The 19206-nt window shown below is 42.0% G+C and overlaps 1 protein-coding gene across 1 annotated transcript in view; it reads left to right on the top strand.

The window, feature by feature from the left end:
• Positions 1-4727: 4727 nt before the first annotated feature.
• The window catches only part of LOC147915739 (protein eyes shut homolog), a 54799-nt gene continuing 40320 nt past the window's right edge, over positions 4728-19206 (top strand). The window contains exons 1-2 of the mRNA XM_087437834.1: positions 4728-4984; positions 9345-9519. Of these exons, the coding sequence (XP_087293960.1) occupies positions 4728-4984; positions 9345-9519 (432 nt within the window). The remainder of the gene's footprint in view (positions 4985-9344; positions 9520-19206) is intronic.

The raw sequence follows: 19206 nt of genomic DNA, 5'->3' as shown, positions 1-19206 counted from the left end.
CATGTTCTCGGCCCCTGCTGGGTTTCTGTAGTGTTAGTCTCTCTGCTTTGAACAGCCCTCCGCAGCACCACACCTCTCCGCATCTACCTAGTTGATTCTTGTTTGCTGTTTTATGAGTTAGCTAGGAAACCAACTCAAAAATCACCTCCTTTTGAATTTCCTAATGGTCCTCCCCACCCTGTCGTAACGACTGCCCCCACTGCTACTTCTCCGCTGCTCCCCATGGCATTGAGACAAACACCCATCTCGTCCTAACCAGGCTGTGAGGCCCTTGAGGGTAATGTTTCCAGCATGATATAGGCTCTCAATGACTCAGGATGGAGAATGGCAACCAGATAGAAAAGAAGAAGGGTACAGCTCAAATACATTTGCTCTCCCACCACCAGTTCAGTGGGCAGAACACCATCTCCATCCCAACAGCCTGGACACTTGGAAAGACAATTCAGATGCCCAATAGAATTTCTCAAAAGGATCCCCATTCACATTCCACAGAACAATCTCTTACCATTCTCCTTCTCCAGCCCTGTCTCCTATGTCTTCTATACTCCAACAGCTGCCCAAGATACTGTCTCCAATCTCTAGTCATGGTTTTTCTCCTTTATGCTTAACTGCCTTCCTAAAGCTATGTTTTCTCCTGGGAGTTCTTCCTGTTTTAAATTTGCAACCCTGCTAACCTGCTGCAGCATTGCAGGTAAGAAGAAATCACTAGAGACAGAGAGCAAGAGAGATTTGATATAAGTTCCCATAAAGCTTAGCCAACGGCATGGCACTTAACACAGTGGCTCTCAACCCTGGCTACACATTACACTCACCTAAGGAGTTTCCAAAAATAACCCAGCTCAGGGCCATGGCAGACCCAAAAGAAAAGCCAAGGTGGAGTTCAAGTATATCTAAATAATATTTCTGTCTCCCGCATTCCAGTGCCTTAGGACATCCACCTCCCTACACTACTTGGAAACCCCCACCTCTGCAGATCTGTCTCTCCTTTACCTTGATCAGCCTAACAACAGAAGCCAAGGGAGCAGACAAGCCGTCACCCCCAGAAGTGTAGGAAGGGGAGGTTGTGCACACTCATGACAAATCTGGTCCATATCCAAGGAGTCACTTCTGTGTGTGCCCTGTGATTAAACCTCTTACTTCTATGGGGTCCTTATACTCTTCCTCCAAGCAGAAGTCCTTGCCTCAGCTCCCTACCTGCAAACCTCAGTATTGAGGTCCACAAACACACCTTTCAGAAACTGGGCAATATATTTGGGTCCCTCCTCCCTGTGGACAGATGTCTTGCCTCCACGCAGCTCTACAAGCTTGACTTGACCTTGTGTGTTCTGCCCGCCTGCTGGGACTTACACTATTGACCATCCCTAACCTTCCTAACACGCCAAACCTACTGCCAGGACCTTCCCCTAGTGCCTGATGCTGGGTCCCTCCCAGCCCCCTGCCCTTGCCCCATGGGTCTGTATGAGCTGGATCCTATGTGCTCTGGGCCTACATCTCACTGTTCTGCATGGATGGCCCTGAACTAATGGAGGGTGAGAGAGAAGAGGGAATAGAGAAACAAGCCACCTTTAACTAGTCATGGGATATGGTTAAGAGCTTCTGCAATAGAACAATGATAACAGCCTTAGAAATAGATCTTCTTTATATTCTCGTCAAATCATCGCAAGAACTTCAAAGCTGAAGTTAGGTTCTGTCAATCTTGAATCTCGTTAACTACCAGAGCCTTCTACTCCCTTGTAACGTTCTACTTATGTGAAGTGCACACTGAATTTCATTCAGACAAAAAGGAGATTTCAATCCCAACTTTTTAGGTATTGATCATTCCCCTGGGTTGGCCAGAACCCTCATGGCTTCAAAGAAAAAACTCCTAGTACTCAGGCAGTTTCTGGGGGTGTGAATGATAATACCCAGATGCGCACATACCTGAGCGGCGGTGAGCTGAGCTACATGTCTGTTACAACGTACCGTACTGGGCTATAACTCAGAACTAGACAGTAGAACGAAGCTGACTGGACTCCTGAATTCCCTCTCAGTGAGCATGCCCCCGTGTCTTCTCATTCCAGGGCTCGATGGTGATGACTTCCTGGCTGTGGGTCTGCGCAACGGCAGCGTGGTTTACAGTTACAACCTGGGATCTGGCATCGCAAGTATCAGTAGCGATCCCCTCGATCTGAGCCTTGGGATCCACACAGTCCATCTGGGGAGACTCTTCAAAATGGGCTGGCTGAAGGTAAAGAATCATCCCTTCATCCATCCCACAAACTTACTGAGCGCTGCTCTATCATCGGATCTGTGCTGAGGTACAGAGGGAATTGGCCGTCCCACCCACCCTCACGAAGTTCACAGACTAGTGCACAAAACACAGGTGTGGAGGGATGGTGGCAATTAAACGGTGTGGGAATCAGTAAGAGGGATGACTAACACAGACAAGGTGAGAGAGAGGGTCAGGAAATGCTTCCCTAAAGAAGCAATGCTTGAGCCTAACTTCAAATAAATAGGAGTTTGGAAAAAGAACAATGGCCAGTGTGGGCTTCAGAAATGCAAGTACTTCAGTGTGGCTTTCAGGTGGGGAGAAGCAAGAGGTGGTTAGAGGTAGACACAGTCTATATCATCAAAGGACTTAGATGGTATCTAAGAAGTTTAGATTTTTATCCACAGGGCTATGGAACGCTACCGAGAAATTTAAGAAGGGGGGTTGGGTACCAGGGTCGAGTTCCATTTTTTGATAAATGAGTCTACTGGTTGTATTGAGAATGGATGGGACAGGGGGACAAGGCTAGATGGAGGAGGACCAGCAGGCTGCCAGCTCCTAATCTTTGGAGAACCGTGATTTTGATTGAAATGCAAAACCATAACGACTATGTTAATACATCCATGGTAATAGACGCCAGCAGAGATGCAGAGAATTGAGTGCTGAAGTGTTTTTTATTTCTTCAAAATTCAGGTCTTTGTAAATTTTTCATGCCAAGTTAATGGGAAATAACAAAAGAGTAACTTAACAGTTCACCCTGGGGAATTAATTCCTTTTATAATAGGTTTTGAATTTTTTTCCTTTTGAAGGTAGATGATCATAAAAATAAATCCATCATCGCCCCGGGAACATGGGTTGGTCTCAATGTCTTCAGTCAGTTCTATGTCGGTGGCTACAGTGAATACACTCCAGAGCTCTTACCAAATGGATCCGATTTTAAAAATGGCTTTCAAGGTGAGTTTTGCATTCTACCTACTTGCTTCAACATTTGAGAAAAGAAAAAACTTTTACAGAGTGTAATTCTAGTTCTAAAACCAGCCATGTGGATTACTTTCTAATTGGACTTGATCGAAGTTTGAATTTAAAGGACAGCACTCATTCATTGTGACTGATTACTCACTCCCTGTTCACCGGGATGTACCTGTGTACCGGGATGGTACCAGTGTACCGGGCATTCAGGGTGTTTCAGGGAACAAAACAAAGATTCCTGCTCTCATGAGTTTACCTTCTGGTTGGTAAAGGAGGAAACAGACAATAAACACTAAATACGATAAATAAGTTACATAGTAGTGTAAGGTGATAAATTCTGTGGGGAAAAGAGGAAAAGTAGATCATGATGTGGGGAATCAGGAGTGTGGGTGGTTTTCACACAGGGTGCTTTTTAGGAGAGGGTGAGCCGGGTAGACCTCATGGAGTCCCAGTGTCCTGGATAGAAAGATGAGGGGTAGACTGCTGCCCACTGATCCACACCAGCCAGCTGTGGCCCACAGAGGCCACCAGAACCCAGGAGGGTTAAGGGGGAACATCATGCTTGGGCAGGCAATCGTACGGCCACAGTCTGTCTCCCTGTGTTCAGAAAGGAGCAGAGACTCAGAGCTCCCCGATGAAGCTGATTCATAGCAGTTATAAAATAAAGACATGCTTTGAATTGTTATAATAATGCATTTGGCAACAATAAGCTTTTTGGTGGAACCTAGTCCCAGAATATTTGGTTAAGGATCTGCTCATTATAGTGCCCTCAACCACTCACCCATGACCAGCCTTGTCTCCATCAGAAGTCAAGGAATAGGGACGAGGATGTGACACACAGCCCTGTGAGACAGGAGCTGCCATCAGAAGCCATCTCGGGCGGTTGAGTTCTCTGCCTGCCTGGCAGCCTCCTCCCCTCCACCTGCACTAACTTCTGCCTACACACGGGTGCGGGAGGCCAGGTACTTGCAACACATGGAAACAGCACAGCTCATCCAACATAATACACGGTCAGGTTCCAATACAATTAGTTCATTCTGCCAAGGCTCTCGAAGAAACTTTTCCTTTGACTATGTAATCAGTGCTAATTCTCGGAAGTGTGTCTTCAAGAATAGTTTAAAGCCTATTAAGGCACTGTGCTAAATGTAAGAGAGCCCGCAACAGTTCTCTCACAGCAGGAGAGAATCTGAAAAGGATTGTAAGGGCATAAGAAATCAATGAGTGTGAAAACATTATGAATAGGAAAAGGATGGGTAAACTTATGAACGTGGAAGAAGCACATCTTCCACCCAATGAGGCAAAGACTCTGTAGGGGGCCGTCAAAACTTGCTGTCATTTATTTATAGACACGACGCTTACATAAATACTCCGGATAGAGAATTAAGGCTGAGTGTGGACTCTGGACCCACCTTCCCGAGTGTGCGCCCCAGCGCTGCCGCCTACAGGCTTCATGCCGGGGCGAGTCCCCTAACCGCCCTGTGCCCGCTGTCCTCGTCTGTAAAAAGGGATAATGACAGCACTTCTCCTGCTATGTGGTTCTGAGAGTGAGCTCACGAGAGAGAGCACTGCGTTGGCGGTGACGACAGTGCTGGTGGGGAAGGTGGCGCAGCTCCAGGGAGAGGCTGGCTTCTCCTTCTCTACGGCAACGACGGTGGCTGGGAGTGCAGGCTCTGGAGCCAGCTGTCTTCGGATTCAGGCTCTGCCACCCAGGAGCTACGTGACTTTTATCCTGCTCCTTACACTCGCTGAGCCTCCATTGTCTCCTCTGTAAAAACACCATCCCATAGGGTTCTTGTGAGCTAATCAATTGAGTAAAGTAACTCTGTTAAGCGCTCAGCCCAGACACCAGTCCCTGGGAAACACTCAATGACTGTCACTATTATTATCCTGTTGTCATCAACTGGACATTGTCATCAAGTGGATGTTGTCAGATTGACTGAAGTCCAGAGCTTCCTGGTTTCCTTTGTGTTATTTTCTCCTTTCTGTTAGGAACTTTTCCTCACATCTTGAGTATGAGAACAAAGAGAGGCTTCCTTCAAAACCTGTCATTTTCCCCTTAAGTGTGGGATAGAGCCTGAGTTCGGCACACACAGCTGGCCCTTCCTCTGACAGAAACACTAGGATTGCTCACACCTGGAAGCGTGTGATCTGCCCCGGTTCTTCCTTAGGATGGAAATATTGGGCAGGTCTTCTTGGTAATTGCTACTTAATCCAGTTGTATGGAAGCTTCAGGACTTGGAAGCCCCTACTTTTGTCATTTATCCCTTGATTGAATCCTCCCTTGACATCCACTTCCCCTGAGTTATAAAGTGGTATTTAGTATTTACTGCAAATTATGGACAATTTTTACCAACCTACCATAATGACCAGATTGCGACCAGACACTAAACCTTGATTCCCAAAAGCTGTCCTCTACTGGCTCTAAAGAGTGATATAGGATACGTTCTTAAAAATATAAATTTCTGCACCCTACCCCAGAGCTACTTAATCAAAATCTCTATGCTGGTTTCTAAAAATTTGCATTTCAGTAAGCTTCCCCAGATTTGGAAGCCACTATATTAATTAATCATAACAAAGCAAATATAGAGTTTGATGGAAGAATTTAATAATTAGGCTAAGGTTATCACATTGGTTTTTAGAATAGTGGTTAAATCACACTCAGCAAAAAATTATCTGATTTAGGCTTGCACATTTCTATAAACAATCCTGATAAATGTCTCTAATCCAGAGGTTCTCAGTGTAAAATACAAACCCTTACTGTTGATAAAGCCATTTGTTTTTGTTCTAGAAATGGTTTATAACGAGCCATTATTTCCCCTACAGCCTTCAATGTTCACAAAGTTATTGAGGTTAACTCTTCTCTAGAATAAACAACCGACATACAACAGCAAATAGGGGCTTACAGTTTTACCTGTCCTGATAGGAGCAATTCTCCCTCCTCTCAAAGTTACACCTCGTGCAGAGCTGCAGGGTCCTCAGGTTTAGGTTCACCGAGGGGCTTCAGTGGGTCCCTAAAGCTCCTGAGATCACGCTACAATTGTGTGGGAGAAGAACCAGAGCTCTCCCCAGTGTTCTAAGATCTGTTGCTTTCACCGGCAGACCTATTCAATCCTGATAGAGAATTAAAAACTACTTTCGACTAGTGTGAACCTGGGGGAATGTGTTATCCCATCTATCTGTTATTCTGGTGTTACAGCCACTAGCGTTCATGGACACAAGGATTATTAAATATTTATTGCTCAGCTGAATAGAATGGACATGAAATAGATTTGGATTCATTAACAACACTGTAATGAAGATATTCTTCCAACCTAAAAATGCCCTACACTGTCAGTTCAGTCAGTTGCTTTGTAGTCAACTTGTCTCTCTTTTTTTAATTGCATGGGATTTTTCAAACCAGAGCCCATAAGGGAAAAGTAATGAGTTTACTGCAGTAATTTAAAACTTCTTTTACTGTCAAAAAAAAAAAAAGCAATCACTTGTTTGGAACCCAGCGGTGGAACCTAGCCAGTCTTACTTTCCAATATGCACATGGCTCACGGCTCCAAAAGCCTTTACCACAGTTACTTTATCACGTGCAGGATACACGTACTGTAGGCTTGTTGCATGGTCCTGTTCTAAGCAGATTATGTATTATCCACCACATAAATAAGAGGGAAATTATACAGTATATACTCTACAAATGGCTTCCACTGGTACTGCCTTTATACTGTATGCTATGTTCATGGACATGAAAACATACAACCATTTATATTAGCTAAATATTTCTCTAAATATAGCATGGCCACGTTTTTAGCCAAAAACATATTTCAGCAATTCCTGCTGACAAAAGCATTTCGTTTATCCATATAAAAGAAAAATAGTTTAAAATGAACACTTTCTGGGGCCAGCCCGGTGGCGCAAGCGGTTAAGTGCGTGCACTCCGCTGCGGCAGCCGGGGGTTCGCCGGTTCGGATCCCGGGCACACACCGACGCAGCACTTGGCAAGCCATGCTGTGGCGGCATCCCATATAAAGTGAAGGAAGATGGGCACGATGTTAGCCCAGGGCCAGTCTTCCTCAGCAAATAAAAAAAGCCGAGGACTGGCAGATGTTAGCACAGGGCTGATCTCCTCACAAAAAAATAAATAAATAAATAAAATGAACACTTTCAAATATTAATACATATTATAGTCATTTAAACAAAGTTTTTTTCAGTGTATGATTATAAAAACTACAAAAACCTAATAATAGCATCCCACAATTTTTGCCAAAAAGAATTTTTTTTTTAAAGATTTTATTTATTTATTTTTTCCCCCCAAAGCCCCAGTAGATAGTTGTGTGTCATAGCTGCACATCCTTCCAGCTGCTGTATGTGGGACGCGGCCTCAGCATGGCCGGAGAAGCGGCGCGTCGGTGCGAGCCCGGGATCCGAACCCGGGTCGCCAGCAGTGGAGCGTGCTCACTTAACCACTAAGCCACGGGGCCGGCCCACCAAAAAGAATTTTTTTAATCAAGGAAATAGTGAATTGCTGAGACGGTGTGGAAGAGAGTGGAGAAGGCAAGTGGAATTGCCAAGCGTTACACCGGCCAGTCTGCATATATTTTTTTATTCCTCTTAACCCATGGAGTAGTGGTTTTTGTTCCTATGTTAAAGGTGAAAAAATTGCACTCAGTGAGGTTTGGTTATCCAGCCGTGACGTGGCAGAGACTGTAGCTGAGCCTAGACCCAGCTGACTGCACCCTCCACTTACATCTTTGCTCTCGGCCAAGAGCATTTCACTCTGCAAAAGGCAGATTTCACATCCCACGTGGAAGTGAGGTCATCGGTGTACGTAGGGAAAAGGCCATTCTAAGCATACGTGCAAAGGCAAAAATCCCTGAGGGAAAAACAGATAAATGTGACAACACACGTGATAAACTTCTCTACATAAAATAAAAACCCCACCATAAGCAAAAGTAAATGGCAAACATTAAACTGGAGAAAGTATTTACAATATATGACTAACAGCTAATATGTTCATTGTATAAAGAAGTCTTTCAAATAAATGTTAAAAAGGGTGACTAGAGAAAAGAAATACATAATAAGCCACTGAAGGGGAAAAATTATAAATGACTAATAAATTTATTAAAAGATTTTTCAGCCCCAATTAAAAATAGCAAAAAAGCATTTTATTATTTCTTTTATTTAAAAATGAAACAGATGATAATCTCTTGCATTATGGTGCCTATGGCGGAGCAGGTGTCCCAGTACCCGTGGTGGAGAAATAATTGTGCAAAACATCCCTGACACTTGGGCACACTGCAGAGCATACATGTCTTTCCCTCTAGTGCTTTTACTTCTAGAAATGGATACTAAGAAAATAGCAAATGCACAAAGATATACATACAATGATATTCATGATAGCATTATCCGGTTTATTTTTGTGAGGAAGATCCGCCCTGAGCTAACATTCGATGCCAATCCTCCTCTTTTTCTTTTTGCCAAGGAAGATTGGCCCTGGGCTAACATCTGTGTCCACCTTCCTCCAGTTTATATGGGACGCCACCACAGCATGGCTTGCCAAGCGGTGCGTCAGTGCAGGCCCAGGATCCAAACCTGCGAACCCCAGGCCACCAAAGCAGAGCTCACGCACTTAACCGCTGCGCCACGAGGCCAGCCCCATAGCATTATTTCTAATAGTAAAAAACTAGAAATGACTCAATTGTCCAATAACTGAAGATTGGTTAAATATTTTATCATATAAGGGAATATTATCCCATCATTTAAAAATAGTTAATACTATGAGAAAAGAGTTAATGGTATTCACGCTTACATATTTTTGGTATAACAGATATATATCATATAGATATTATGTAGTTTAATGCAGGAATCTATTTTTGTTTAAAAGAAAATACAACTAAGCATAGAAAAAAATACTGTAATACTGTATATATACACCAAAATATTAATAATTGTCTTCTCTGGAGCTGTGACATTGTAGATGATTTTTTATTTTTCTCTCTGTGCTTTTCTGTGTTTTTATATTTTTTTCTTAAAATTGACCTGTAGTACTTTATGTTGAATATTAAAGATGAAAAATAATTGTCTTCTTATTTTATCTATTTCCTCCACTTTTTAATATGCAGTATTTTTCCCTTTTTCCAAGGGTGTGTTTTCACTCTTCAAGTTCGCGCTGGGAAGAATGGCCATTTCAGAAGCCTGGGCGACCCCGAGGGCCACCCCAGTGCTGGGCGCAGCGTGGGCCAGTGTGGGGCTTCTCCTTGCAGTGTAATGCGATGCGGCCGTGGCGGGACGTGCGTAGAGAGCGGGTCCACTGTTTAGTAAGTATGACGTTATTCGTTATTCGGAGAGACAGCAGAGGGTGATTTGCATTCTAACTGGTACTCCACTCGCACCACTAGGAGCACAAACTGATGCTCATGTTCAAAATGTTTTTACGTAGACTTGCTAGATGACGGGGGGCGGATAAAGGCAGCTGGAAGAGGATCAGCACAGCATTTATGCCTCTTCTACTCTTTTAAACAAGACAATAAATCACTGCATCTCATTCCAGGCACCAAGAGAAATATATCTTAAATTCACAGTATTGAGAGTGTTGCCGGATATGTTAATCATATAAGGGTTGACATGTGGTGGTTTGCTTTTGTATTCGGGTCTGAGCTCCCTTAGAAGGAGCCCTCTCTAGGTGGACCCTAGCAAAGCTGCACGATTGGACTTCTGAATGACTTTTTACTATGAAACAAAACCTGCCTGTAGAGTGGGAAGAGAAGAACGAAGGAATGTTGTCTTATAAATTTCTTTTGTTGAGCATCTCCTCTCTGCATAAGTAGTGTATGAGGGGCTCTGCGAACACACCCAAGAAAGAGGAAGTAAACACTCTTTCAATTCCTTGCACTCTAGCTATTCATAAATTTCTTATGTCTCATGTATGAGACAGCTAGAAATGGGATTTGTCATAATTTTCCCCCAGGACACACCAGAAGGTGTGATGCGCCTCATTACCATCACTAGTCCCTGCAAAGCAGTTGGGGAAGTGGCATCAGAGCCTCCCTGGAAGACGGATGCAAGAGCGCGTAGTAGTTTTAAAAGCCTGAGTGAATCCCTTACCCTCCCTGGACAATCCGCCTCCACCTCCTCGCTAGAAAATGATCAAAAGCAAAGTTCAGAGTTCAAACAACTGCTAATCACAGTGCACTGGGCTGGTGAGAAAAGGCTTTTCGTTGCGGGTAGTGGGTGGGTAGAGAGGAGACAGTCGTTAGATCTCCCTGTTTCTTACCAAAAGCTCTCCGACGACTTAGGCCACGTAGAACAGTATCTAAACCCTGCACATAACCTATCAGGCCCTGCTCAACCTGGCCCCCCAACCCCCTGGACCTTCTCCCGTACTCCTCCCTCACCGTGTCCAAGTCCACTTAGCCTGCTTCTGTCCTTTGAACACACCAAGCTCGTTTCTGCTCCTAGACCTATATCCTGGGTCTTCCAGCTGGGGGACCCTGGCCACAGTCTCCACTGGGCTGCCTCCTTCTTATCATTGGCTCACCTCCTCAGAAAGGCACTCCCTTAGGTCAACCCAAAACTATCCTTCCCTCTAATCATTCTCTATCATATCATCGTATTTTACTTTCTCCATAATATATCACCCTCTGATTTTGTTTGTTTGTTTGTCTATATACTGGTAATTATTTTTCCCTGACAATGGGCCTGATCTCTCATGCTCCCATGGTATTCCCCACACCTATGCCTAGCATGGAATAGGCATTCATTAAGAACTTATTGAATCAATGAATCAATGAATAGATATTCAATGAAAAGGTGGAAGGAATCTTCATTCCAAAGGTTCTAAGCAAAAGTGCAAATGTAAGGACAAGCAAGGTGACCCCGTGGTCATGATAATGAAGCCAAATTGACCCAACAGGGTATTATACTGATTAGCTATGAGAAATGGGACAGAGGATGTACGGAAGGATGAGAAACTTACACGATAGATAACAGATTTGATTTATTTCAAGAATGAGACACAAACAGTTCCTGGGCAGAAAAGAGCCATGGGCAAGACAAATGTTGGCAAATCATCTCAATGTTCCTTTGCAGCATGGGTATTCTGGGGAGCTACTAGGAGGTGGTTTTGGAAATCCAAACACATTATAAAGGTCCTGGCCCCGTGATGTAGTGGTTAAGTTTGCGCTCCGCTTCGGCGGCCTGGGGTTCACAGGTTCAGATCCCGGGCTCGGACCTACGCACTGCTCATCAAGCCATGCTTTGGTGGCATCCCATGTACAAAATAGAGGAAGATGGGTACAGATGTTAGCTCAGGGCCACTCTTCCTCAAGCAAAAAAAAAAAGGATGGGGCCGGCCCCGTGGCTTAGTGGTTAAGTGAGCGCGCTCCACTGCTGGCGACCCGGGTTCGGATCCCGGGCACGCACCGACGCGCTGCTTCTCCGGCCATGCTGAGGCCGCGTCCCACATACAGCAACTAGAAGGATGTGCAGCTATGACACACAACTATCTACTGGGGCTTTGGGGGGAAAAATAAATAAATAAAATCTTTAAAAAAAAAAAAAGGATGATTGGCAATGGATATTAGCTCATGGCCAATCTTCCTCACCAAAAAAAAAAAAAAAAAAAGTTCCTGGTTTTAATAAATGGCCATAGAAAAGGGAGGGAAAAATTAATTTAAAAGATATTGCTGAGAAATATTCGTGGTACTTTGTGACCTACTGTATCTTAGATTGGAGGGGTAGGGGTAGTGAAGAGTCAAGTCTAAATTAATCCAAACCAAGTATGAAAAGGATTGAAGTATTCTGGGATGTCCAAGACACTAGACGTGCTTAATAATAAGTTGAAAGTGTTAGCTGAATTTTAAGGAAATTTTTGAAGAAAAAATATGTAATTTGACCAAGTCCACAGAAGCACTAAGAACAAACCCTGAGGTTTGGGATGCCACCATCACAGAGTAGGATTTTTTGGCATTAGCTTTACATTACGATTTGTCTTTACTTCTTTACAATTTTTAATGAAAACTTTCGTTTCCTTTACAACTTATGCATTCTAATTTGCTCTACAACTAAGCTTAATTATTTAGAAGCACAACTTTACCTCACTTCATCTAAAGAAACGTGGTCATTCTCCAGGTGACTGACCAGGTATTTTTGTTATTTTTAATGTGATAGTAAATTAACTGAGAATAATAAAGAATGCAATGACAAAGAATGGGAAGAGGCAGTAAGAGAGCATGTGAAGTTGAAGGTGCAGGTGGGACATTCATCCCAACTCCTCTTTATTGCATATGGAACAAGGCCCCACCTGTTCCAGTTGAAGAGCCCCGTGTTAATCTTGGATACATGGTGCCACGTGTGGATAGACACCTAGAGATGTTTGTAGATTATTTTGATTAATACAGAAAATTTTCTTGAAATGTGATAATAAAAGTAGTATCTTACAATTGTGCAGTACTTTGTGGTTAACAAAGCAGTTTTGCACACGTTATTTCCGTTGCTCCTAATTAAAACTTCCTAAATTGGGGCAGATATCCGAGTCCCGATTTAATGGATGGGGGACTAAGCCCCAGAGACTATGAGTGAATCAAGAGGATGCCTGAGCACCCAGTAAGCAGTACAGCAGGACCCCAAACCCACGCTCCCAGTTCCTGGGTCAGGATTCTCTCCAGCCTAGATAGCAAGCAACGAATGTAAAGGCAGCTAATAATTTAGATAAGGTAATAAAAGTGTTAAGTACCTCTTGATCTGCTGGATGTAATCCGTTCATTTATTCTCAATTTAAAAAAAAAAATTTTGACGTTATCTTCAATCGGCATTTCATATTTTCTCCAAATTGGAAGGAGCTGACCTCATAAAATTCCCCCGGGGATTTCATAAACCCCGGGTGAGTGGAAAGCTGTATCTCAGAGACTAACCTGAGAGCCTTGATGTGAATAACAAACAGACTTGAGTAACAACATACAATGAGAGTGATCCTCTGACAAGTTTCCTGACAGGATTCTAAAATCTTATAAAACCGTGACCAGTGTTAGGGCTCCTCTTTTTGACATCACAAGGAAATATTTACTATGTTAATTTCTACATGTGAAGCCTTACTGTAGAGTCAGAAGTAGCTCTTGTGACTATTATATAACTTAATAAAATTATGGCTCCCTGAACTTAAAATAGGTGAATTTTATGGTATGTAAATTATACCTCAATAAAGCTATTTAAAAATATAAAAGTTCCCACTCATGGATATTCAGCTGCAGTAGCAGCAGAAGTTTAAATAGAATTTTATTCCTTTTGACAGTTTTTGTAATTCTGCTCTAATCTCAATAATAAGAATCACTTTTTTAAAGGAAAAAGATGAGTTCTTTGTTATATACTTTTCAATAGTGTTTAAGAAGTTTTCCTCTCTCCTTGTCCTAGTCCCAGGCTCTTGATTTTATGTGGCTCTACACTTTGACTTTTCACCTGAAATAGAGTAATATTAAATTGAATTTCTAGGTACCGTTATAGACAGCTAACATATGATAAAATATTTTTTAAATGCTCAAGAGGCAAGTCCGAACCCAGAAGCATAAATTTCACGGTGTTTAGAATCAACTTTAAAAGCAAAGTCTCAAAGCTAGTCAAAATGTCTTAATAATGCACAGCTTAAGGGTACCAATTTTTTTTTAACTTAAATGCTGCCTTTACTGCCGTTCCTCACCGCTGGGGGTGGAAGGCATTGCTTTGCTACGTAAGGGGAAGTGTTGCGCCGAGTGAGGAGGGAGGTGGTGCTGGGCTTCGGTGAACTGCTGAAAAGCCTGGCTTTCTGCTCCCAGTCTGTCAGCACCACAGCAGCAGCTGTGTCCCAGCACAGTTTCTCAGATCAGAGTGTAACGCAGGGTTCATGTAAGGCCTTTGTGCTCCTGGCCGAGCTCTGATGCAACAGAGAAACAGCAAACCATTTCTGTTGTTACAATTTGAAAAAATAAAAAGGCTTGCTTAGTTCTAACTAAGCCCTGTGTGTACATGCATTTGGTGCAAAGTGGTTTTAAGCAGATTTGACTTCATTTAAGTTGTACTTCGCTTGACCTTAAAGTCACCTCCTGCCTGACCGAGGGCAATGTGCAGATGTGTTCCTTACAAAAACAAGTCAGATGTAAACATGAGCAGCACAGACACTGAGTACAATAGCAGTTCAGAGAATGTGGATGTAAAATGAGAAATGCATCAGAGATTTATACCAAGCTCGTAAATGAGGCTTATTTACAACATAACTCTGTCAGTGAGCATAAAATCTCGCTGATCCAGGGTTTCATAATTATGTTTTCAGCTCACAGATGCCTTGGAGAATGAGGTGAAAGCTAAAATCCCTTTCCCCTGAAAAATGAACATTCTTAGGACACCAATAATTTGCATAAAATTTTAGAGGTTTACAAACTCCCTAGAGCCCAATCATAGACTCTCCAGAGTCCCCCAACTCTCCAAATTAAGAATTCCTTGCCCAGTCTGTCCTCTTCTAGATATTTCACCCAACAATGCTGAGTTCAGTCTTCTAGTCTCCTCTGCTGTGGAATTGTTTCCCAACCAGTGTCCTGCTCCCTGATCTCTCCTTCCTCTAATCCAGGTTGAATCTTCCTAACGATCTCTCTGCTCCCATCACTTTCCTGCTCAACATGTTCCTTGGTTTCACTGCCAGTGCAGCAAAATGTGAGTCCTTTAATCTTTCATTCGAGGAGTACCATGACCTGCTGTCAACCTGTCTACTCCCGCTACGCTTTTCTCCTGCACGGTTCTCGAATTAATCATATCGCTCTCTCCAGCCTCCCAGGAAACACCCCCTCACCAAACAACCAGCTGTGTGTCACCAGCTTGTAACTCACTGCCTGGCACTGGTTTTCCCTCCTTTGCCCCGCCCTGCTTTCCCCTCACTCCTGCTTGCTCAGCAGAGGACTCCTTCTTTCCTTGGAATTGCTGTAGACTCTGTTTTCTAGGGATTCCAAGTTAAGAGTGATACTATTTCTTACCTAGGAGATTAGCAAAAAGCTAAAAAATGGACTGATCTGACGGTGAAATTGTATAGAAACAGACACTGTAGTCCCTGGAGCAAACTCTATTTGTTAAGGCAAAAGACGGGAAACTCCTCAGACACTTATCACTAGGCGTCTGGCTGGGAAAGCTGAAGACGATTCGTACAATGGAAGACAGTGCAGCTATAAAAAGGAATCTTCCTATGTTGCTACGGAGTGATCCTCTGGATACATTCCGTGACAAAAGTAGGGCAAAGAAACATAGAAGAAAGGGGAAAAAGGGAATGATAGTTATAGATAAATAGATATAAATACATACATAGGGATATACATAACACACACATATGATCATATTTTTCTAAGAAAAAAAAGAGAAGATTATAGAAAAAGTTTATAAATGGTTACCTATAGGATGAGGACGAGAACAAGAAGTGACAGGGATGAAAGCTAGTCATTTCAAAATACAATTTGCTTTATTAGTTTTCATTTGAGACTAGGTAAATGTTTCACCTGGTAAATCAAAAAGGAAAGAGAATAATTCTTAAACATTGAAATAAAATAAGGAAATAAATGAATCCAACTATATTTCAAGTTGTTGGTATAACGAGGTAGAGAAGATTTAATTCAATTGATTCTCAAAGTATTTTGACTGTACAGTGGGTTATATCCTAAGGACAAAAAGAACCATAAAAATATCCTAAATTGCATCTTATGGTCTTAATCTTAGTGGTAGCATTGGTATTGTTATTTTGAAACTATAGATAAAAATAGCTAGATAACTAGACGGATGGATGTGTAGATAGATGGATAGATGGATGGATGGATATAAACCGAATGAAGAATTATGTCAATATTTATCATTAGGAACCAAGATTTTCAGCATAAGAGAAAAATATAGACATAAAATCAAAGAAGTAAAAATCATCTCATCTTTAATTTGAACTGGAAATAACATATGAATTCATGACTTAATTTTCTCCTTCTAAAAAACGTATTTCCTACCTATGTCCACTAAAGAGGTCTAGAAACGATAATAACCCAGTAGCAATGAATAGCTCTAGTGCCAAAATTGTCATCTCAAATACCATTTTCCACTAAAAATGAACCAGGACTTCTTGGAGAATTGAACATTCGGGTCTGGGATGGGAAATGCATGATATGAGCCGGATGTCTTTTTGTGCCTGAAAGCAAGAGGGTTATCAAAGAGTAGTAGGGTCATTTCACAAGAGGACTGGAATCACTTTAACTAGGCTCCCACTGGCCAAGGATAGGACAGCTCCAGAAGCACAGAGGATAAGGTCTGTAGCAGATTTAAACATGCCAATACATAAAATACACACAGTTAGTTGTAATGATATGCCACCCCCCAAGGGGGAAGAAGAAAAAAACAAACAAACTTGTAACCTATGGAGGTTACTAGTGCACCACACATTATTCTGAGAAAGGGAAAGATGGATGTGTTCAACCTTCCTGTCCTATACAGATTGCATTTTAGGCTATGGCAGCCAGCCTCCAGGGGCCCCAGTGTTTCTTGCCTCTATCAGACACATCATTCTGCAGTCTCTCCCACAGTGAATAGGGCTAACCTTTGTAAACAACAGGATATTCTATAAATCACAGTTAATGACTTCCAAAGCTAGGTCAAAAGTCATTGCCACTTCTGCCTTCCTCAAATTATTAAATTTAAAGATTAAATGATCCTATCCACTCAACAGTTTTAATAATGGTCACACTGTATTGTATGTGGTCCCTCTGGCAGTTGTATCTAGAGGATGCATTTGCAGGCGGTAATTCTGAAAGCAGAGTGACCCATTATGAGTCCATAAAAATAACACATGTTTATTGTTGCTTTAAGCCATTATGTTTGGGGGTAATCTATTATGCAGCAATAGATAACTAATACTAAATAATACTAACCAGCCAGCTGGTTGATGAGAAGTAGTTCTTAATAGAACTGAGCAAATAAGTGCAGGATAAATAATAGAAACGAGAAACATCACTATTTTGTAACCACCAAAGAAATAATGGCTGCTTGAACTATTTAATGAAAGGTTGACAGGAAACTATATAATGGTTGGAGCAAGCTAACATCACTTAACCAACTAGTCAGTCATAACATAATTAAATGTAGAAAAAATATTATATGCCTCTTGATGCCATGTAGTTAAAACTATACAGCACCACCCATGAAGCGTTAAAAAACCTGAACCTGAACCTAATCAAGTCGCTATATCTACAAGTTTATGAGAAATATGGGCAAAAGAGGAAAACAAGTTAAATGACATTATAAGGATATAAGCAGCCTAATCCAGAAATCAGGAAATTCTACTGGAAAAATGACACAAAAATAGCATGGATGGAAAGAAATGCAGAGGGAGAATTTTCATCTAAGAAACAAGCCTTAAGACATGTACTCTGCAGATGCATTTGTGGAACTTGTTTGGATCCTGATGAACTGTCAAAAAAAAACTTTTTTGAGACAATCATAATTAACTGAACACAGAAATTGGATGATATTAAGGAACTAATGTTAATTTTGTTGGATTCAATAATGGTCTTGTGGTTGTGTTTTTAAGTTTCTTATCTATTAGTGATATATACTGAAGCATTTACAGGTAAAATAGGATTTGCTTCAAAACAATTTAGCAAGAAAAATAGGGGAGAAAAAAACAGATGAAACTGAAGAGCAGAAAATTGATAATTTGAAGCTGGATGATGGGTTCCAGGAGTCTCATTAATACTATTTTTTTCTACTTTTGTTTACATTTGAAGTAGAGAATAGTAGTACATATAATACACATTTTATCTAATTTGTAAAATTCATGAGTATAAAATAAAAAGAATACTCATGATCCCACCAGTTATAGATAACCACTTTTACAACTGGGGACATTTTGTTCCAGTTTTTCCCCACCTTCAGTTCTTATCTGCCCAAACAGTGTAAGTCCATTATTTGATGCCACCTATGGAAAAAGTATTTGAAGGGCATAGATTCTAAAGTAAGTTCATACTTTCTGTTCCTTCATTATTTAAGTAGCTGGAAAATAAGAGTCCGAAGTAAGAATTCAGTGTAGATTTTAATCAAGCCTCCCTATCACTGTGGTTTAAGGGGAACATCTTTTCTCTCCTGGTTTTTGTGTAACTCAGAAGTCAGTTGCTTTCTACCAGATCTTGAGATCCACATGAACTGTGAAAGACCAGAGATCTTTCCAAGATTTATGCAGATTCAAGGAGGAAAGTGTATGTTCTCAAAGCCTTCTCTGGTTCTATGTTCTTGCTTCCACCCATAGAGACTCTACTCCATACCACGTATGCCTAAAAGTGACAGTCAACTCCTTTGGCTTCTACTAAATGAATAAAGACGTTCACACTTGGAGATATCAGACCGTTTACATTGGTGCAGGGGGAGGGAATGGGTGCAGATATGGAAGGGAAAGGTTTATATCACGGCCACCCACACAACTTTCAACCTGCAGTTTGCTCATCCCACCACTACAGTAAATACGTGGCCATTCCACCGCATCTCTCCCTCTTCTTGTCATTGCTTCATTTTGCTCCAGCTGGCTCTCTAGGTTAGAACAAAACAAATTTCTCTCCTGGTCTCAAGCAAAGAAACTTAGCTATCTTCTTTTTGTAATCCAGGGTCATGCTCACATCAATGCAACAAGGGTCCACCATCTACTCCAAGCAGCCCGTCTAGTTTCCCAAAAAGATTTCCCTCTCTAAGAGGAACTGAGTCCCACTGTTAACATAGAGAAATGTTCAGGCCCTTCTGCCTAGAGAACAGAAACACCAGGACTGAGGCCCACAGACGAGCGCCAGTACTTCCCTTAGTATGTAAAGAGTAATTTCATCTCATCCTCCTTACACTCTTTGAGGTATCATCAAGAGTTTGGTGAGTGATCTCACCAGCAAAGAAGGCAGTCCTGGGAAACATCAGCGGGTGGAGTGATGCTAGCAACCCTTCCTTGTAAGCACCTCGGGCCTTGACGTGCCACCACATTCCAG

The sequence above is a fragment of the Ceratotherium simum genome, chromosome 13 (assembly GCF_057802395.1).
Source record: "Ceratotherium simum simum isolate JZ-2026a chromosome 13, ASM5780239v1, whole genome shotgun sequence".
Classification (NCBI taxonomy): domain Eukaryota; kingdom Metazoa; phylum Chordata; class Mammalia; order Perissodactyla; family Rhinocerotidae; genus Ceratotherium; species Ceratotherium simum.
Note: the sequence above shows the minus strand (reverse complement) of the source record. Positions and strands in the feature narration are given on the sequence as shown.